Source organism: Poecilia latipinna, unplaced genomic scaffold (assembly GCF_001443285.1).
Source record: "Poecilia latipinna isolate Pla-1442-1.1 unplaced genomic scaffold, P_latipinna-1.0 Scaffold1406, whole genome shotgun sequence".
NCBI lineage: Eukaryota > Metazoa > Chordata > Actinopteri > Cyprinodontiformes > Poeciliidae > Poecilia > Poecilia latipinna.
The window spans coordinates 118,833-122,771 of NW_015114022.1; the positions used below are offsets into that span (position 1 = coordinate 118,833).

The window sequence follows — 3,939 nt, forward strand, 5'->3', positions numbered from 1 at the left end:
CATTCCTGATCTACAGTTCATTAAATCCCTTCTTTGTGATTACCCACTTAAACATTTCAGAGAAGATTAATGGTGGTCAGAATCAATCATCCAGTTGTCACGAATCAGGATTTACAATAACTCATAAATAGTGACTTTGTTTTTTTTTTTTATTCCTACTAAGGGTGCATTACAAATTAAAATGACAAGGGGACATTATTTTCACACCAAAGCTAGCACAGAAAAAGAAACTGCAGTTCAAAACATTGGAACATTAAACTCCAAATGTCGGCTCATATAGGTCAGATATTTTCCTCATCTTCAAAACCTCCAGACCAAGCATGCACTTCTGATGATGAATCACCAACAGGATGTAAAATTATGCACATTTGAAATTTGGATGGCTAATACGGCTGAAAGAGAAATGAAAAGAATGACCCTTTTAACTTAAAGGTTAACATCAATCGTCTAATTTAACACAGACTTGTATTAGATTTATCTCATCTGGAGAAGGCTAGAGTGCCTATTCACAATGATCAATGGCCAATATCAGCAGCAGCTATGTATACAGCACATACATTAGTTCTATGTGTTTCAAATAAAACAGACATATATCTAGGATCATATATACTACACAAATATAGATTCTTTGATTTTCTCGTTTACTTTTGAGCAATGAACACAGAAACGTCAACAGCAAAACTTTAAGAAAGTCATTCTTCCATGAGAGTTATCCAACGAGATAGAGTCCGGGTGTTAGGCGGCGTCTCTGCTGGCGTCGACCAGACGTCTGTAGAAAAGGTGCTCCTTCTGCTGCCGTTGTGACTGGTGTTTATAGTGGCTAGTAATAATGTGCTAAGTGCAAGAGCAGAAGTGGCGAGAAAATGAGGAGCAAACTGTGCTGTCCGCATGGTAGAGTTCAGGGTTGTGATCAGTGGGTGGCGAAGGGAGTAAAACAGGCAATCTTCTTTTTTCTTTTTTTCTTTTTTTTGATCCTCTGTTTGCTTTCGAAGCACACAGCTGGGCCAACATCGTGGAGCAAATCACGACTGTTCTTAAATTATAACAAGGCATCCCTCACCAGGCCACACGCCAGAAGCAGGACAGCAGGTCCGGAGCTGGACAATAGTCTTGTACCTGGGAAGAGACGAATAGAGGACAGAGGAAATCAGCAACTATGAGGTTAAGCAGTAGCTAAAAAAACCTGTATTTTTTATAAATAATGATTTTGAAATAAATATTGTTAAAAGCGTTGCTCTAATAAAGAAGAAAATATAACCTTGGAAACCATGTCTTCATTTCATGTCTGTTTCCCAGCTAGGTGCTGTTACTTTAAACAACATGGCTCATTTAAAACTCCTTGGATCTGAAGCTTCATACATTCTGGAACTGTTTGTTTGAGACATTTTCCATGTGACAGTCAACATGATAGGTTTTGTTCATCAGAGTGGACAGATGTCACATGTAGCATTTAATCCAGGGTTTAATCCTGGGACCCTCCTATTTAATATCTACATGTTCCCACTAGCTCAGGTTATAGTGAGAAATAAGATTAGTTATCATGACTACACAGATGATACACTTCTATATATTACAAAGTAACTCTGAACCCAGCCAATCACTGAACAGATGCTTAGAACAGGTAAATTTGTGGATGTGCCACAACTTTTTCAAGCTGAACAGAAACAAAACTGAAGTTATTATCTTTGAACCTAAAGAGGAATGATCTAGATTTGGGCTGAAATGATTCCTTGAATGATTCGAGTACCTCGGTTATAAAAACTCCTCAAGGAAAGTGTATCTGCCTCGAAGCCTTGTTAAATTATGTTTCATTATGTAGTGCACCCTGTTTCGCCCGGATCATTACTTGTGGGGGGCAGCGCTCTTACTTCTGCCTATGAGTTGTTGCATTGTGAGCCGTTTTGTCAGGGTTTGGGAGACAAATAAGGATTGTTGAACTTTGCGGTCTGATGGATGAACTATGACAGCTTTTCTGGTGTTGGAATTGCATCGTCAAGGTTTTGGAGTGAACGGTAGGAATAGCGCTGAGAGAGAGAGAGATCGAGAGAGATCCGATTCCTCGGATAATCGTAAACATATTCTATAGAATACCCGATTTCTAAAATATTCTTTTACAACAGCCCTAATAGAGTCAACACACAGCTTCAGTTATTACAGCAAAAAACAGTGATCAGGCCTGAAACCTGGGAGTATGAGCTCTAACCTGAACTTTCAGAGCCACATCTATCTATCGCTTCAAGAAAATTTCCAGGATTAGAGGACTAATATCTCTGTGAGATCTAGAGAGTCTCATCCATTTGTTTATCTTTAGTCGCATTGATTACTGCAACAGTGTGTTCACGAGTCTGATCAGCTGATCCAGAACGCTGCTGCTGGTGTTCTCACTAAAACTAGGAAGATGGAGAACTACAGCCCAGATCTAAAGTCCTTCCACTGAGAGAACAGACTTTAAAATACGGTTAGTTTATAAATCACTGAATGACTTACCACCACAATACATTAAAGATTGCTCTTGTTGTATCAACCTTCCAGACCTCTCAGGTCTTTTGGTTCTGGTTCTGCTCTGCATCAGAACCAGAACCAAACGAGGAGAAGTAGCATTCAGCTTCTATGCACCACAAATCTAGAACAAATTTCCATATAACTGCAAAACAGTTTAAATTCACATTTGTTTGGAGTTGCCTTCAGATATTATTAATGAACATCATTCATTCCAACTTCTCATTACATTGCTTTATTTTTGCCACTGTTTTGTTTGTTGCATTATGTTTTGTCGTAAAACATCTTGAGCTGCCTGGTTGTTGAAATATGCTCTGCAAATAAGTGTACCTTGCCTCACATCTTTCAGGGAGACCTGGACATCTGACACCTTCTGCCAGATGTTTTAAACCAACCATGTATCAATTAATACTCAATCATGAGGAGGCCTAATTGTCTATGTTCTGTTATCTGCATGAGTAAAACCACCAAAACTGGCTCCAGCCCAGATCCAATCCCCTCATCCATCTATCAATTTTCTGTTGATTTAATTCTGTATGATCATTCATGAATATTGATTATAACTTCATTGGATGAATGAACTTGACTTTTATGTATTCTTTTTAAAACATGTTGTTGACCTGGAGTTTAACTTAACTTCATTTTGTCTTTTTCAGGCCACAACCTCCCACTACCCCCTTCAGCCACTCTACATTCACATAAAGGAAGTGTGAGCAACACTGAAGGCATCATACAATATTTGACAATCAAATAAGCACAGAAGATAAAAATTATTTTTAAAATGATGTTTTTCTCTGGCACCCCAGTTGCTCTTAAGTTGACAATCTTGCTCCTCATGATAAAAAGCTAATGGAATGCATAATAAATGGTCATAAAAATGTAGATTTGTCTTTTCTTTGACTTAATATTGCAGCTTCATTGTACATTATATTACCCAGAACAACACCTGAAGCTACATAAAACTCAATCCATATTAGTTCTGAACCATCCTGTTCTTTTGGTTATGTGAGAATATCCTCAACATAAAAGCTCTACAGGAACCACTGGTGAATAATTGATGCTTTTTGCTGTTTCACTAAACAGACTGGTGCTGCTTTATGTGTCCTTCTTCTCTGCATTCAGATTTTTAGACTAAACTCTAGTCACTTCTGAAGATGTTGGATAAACAACACAAGCAGGTAGTCATGGTTACATGTGATTTTCTCCTTTGATACAATTAGTACCTCTCAAGTACTTCACTGAGGCTCTTTCTAGGGAGGTGACAAAAGACCAGAGAAGTTCTTTCATTTTTACAAATAGAGTGAAATTCTCAAAAGTTTTAAACAGTATTTTCAAGAATCTTCAATCTGAGTCAAAATGTTTAGTCCAGGTATGATCTGTCTATACACTGCAATTTTTGGTAACACTTTATTTGAAGGGGGTTGAATAAGACTGTCATGA

At 37.9% G+C, this 3,939-nt stretch overlaps 1 protein-coding gene across 1 annotated transcript in view; it reads right to left on the reverse strand.

The window, feature by feature from the left end:
* Positions 1-131: 131 nt before the first annotated feature.
* The window catches only part of LOC106962385 (V-set and transmembrane domain-containing protein 2A-like), a 36,871-nt gene continuing 33,063 nt past the window's right edge, over positions 132-3,939 (reverse strand). The window contains exon 3 of the mRNA XM_015056788.1: positions 132-1,116. Coding sequence (XP_014912274.1) covers positions 1,040-1,116 — 77 coding nt within the window. The 3' untranslated portion in view covers positions 132-1,039. The remainder of the gene's footprint in view (positions 1,117-3,939) is intronic.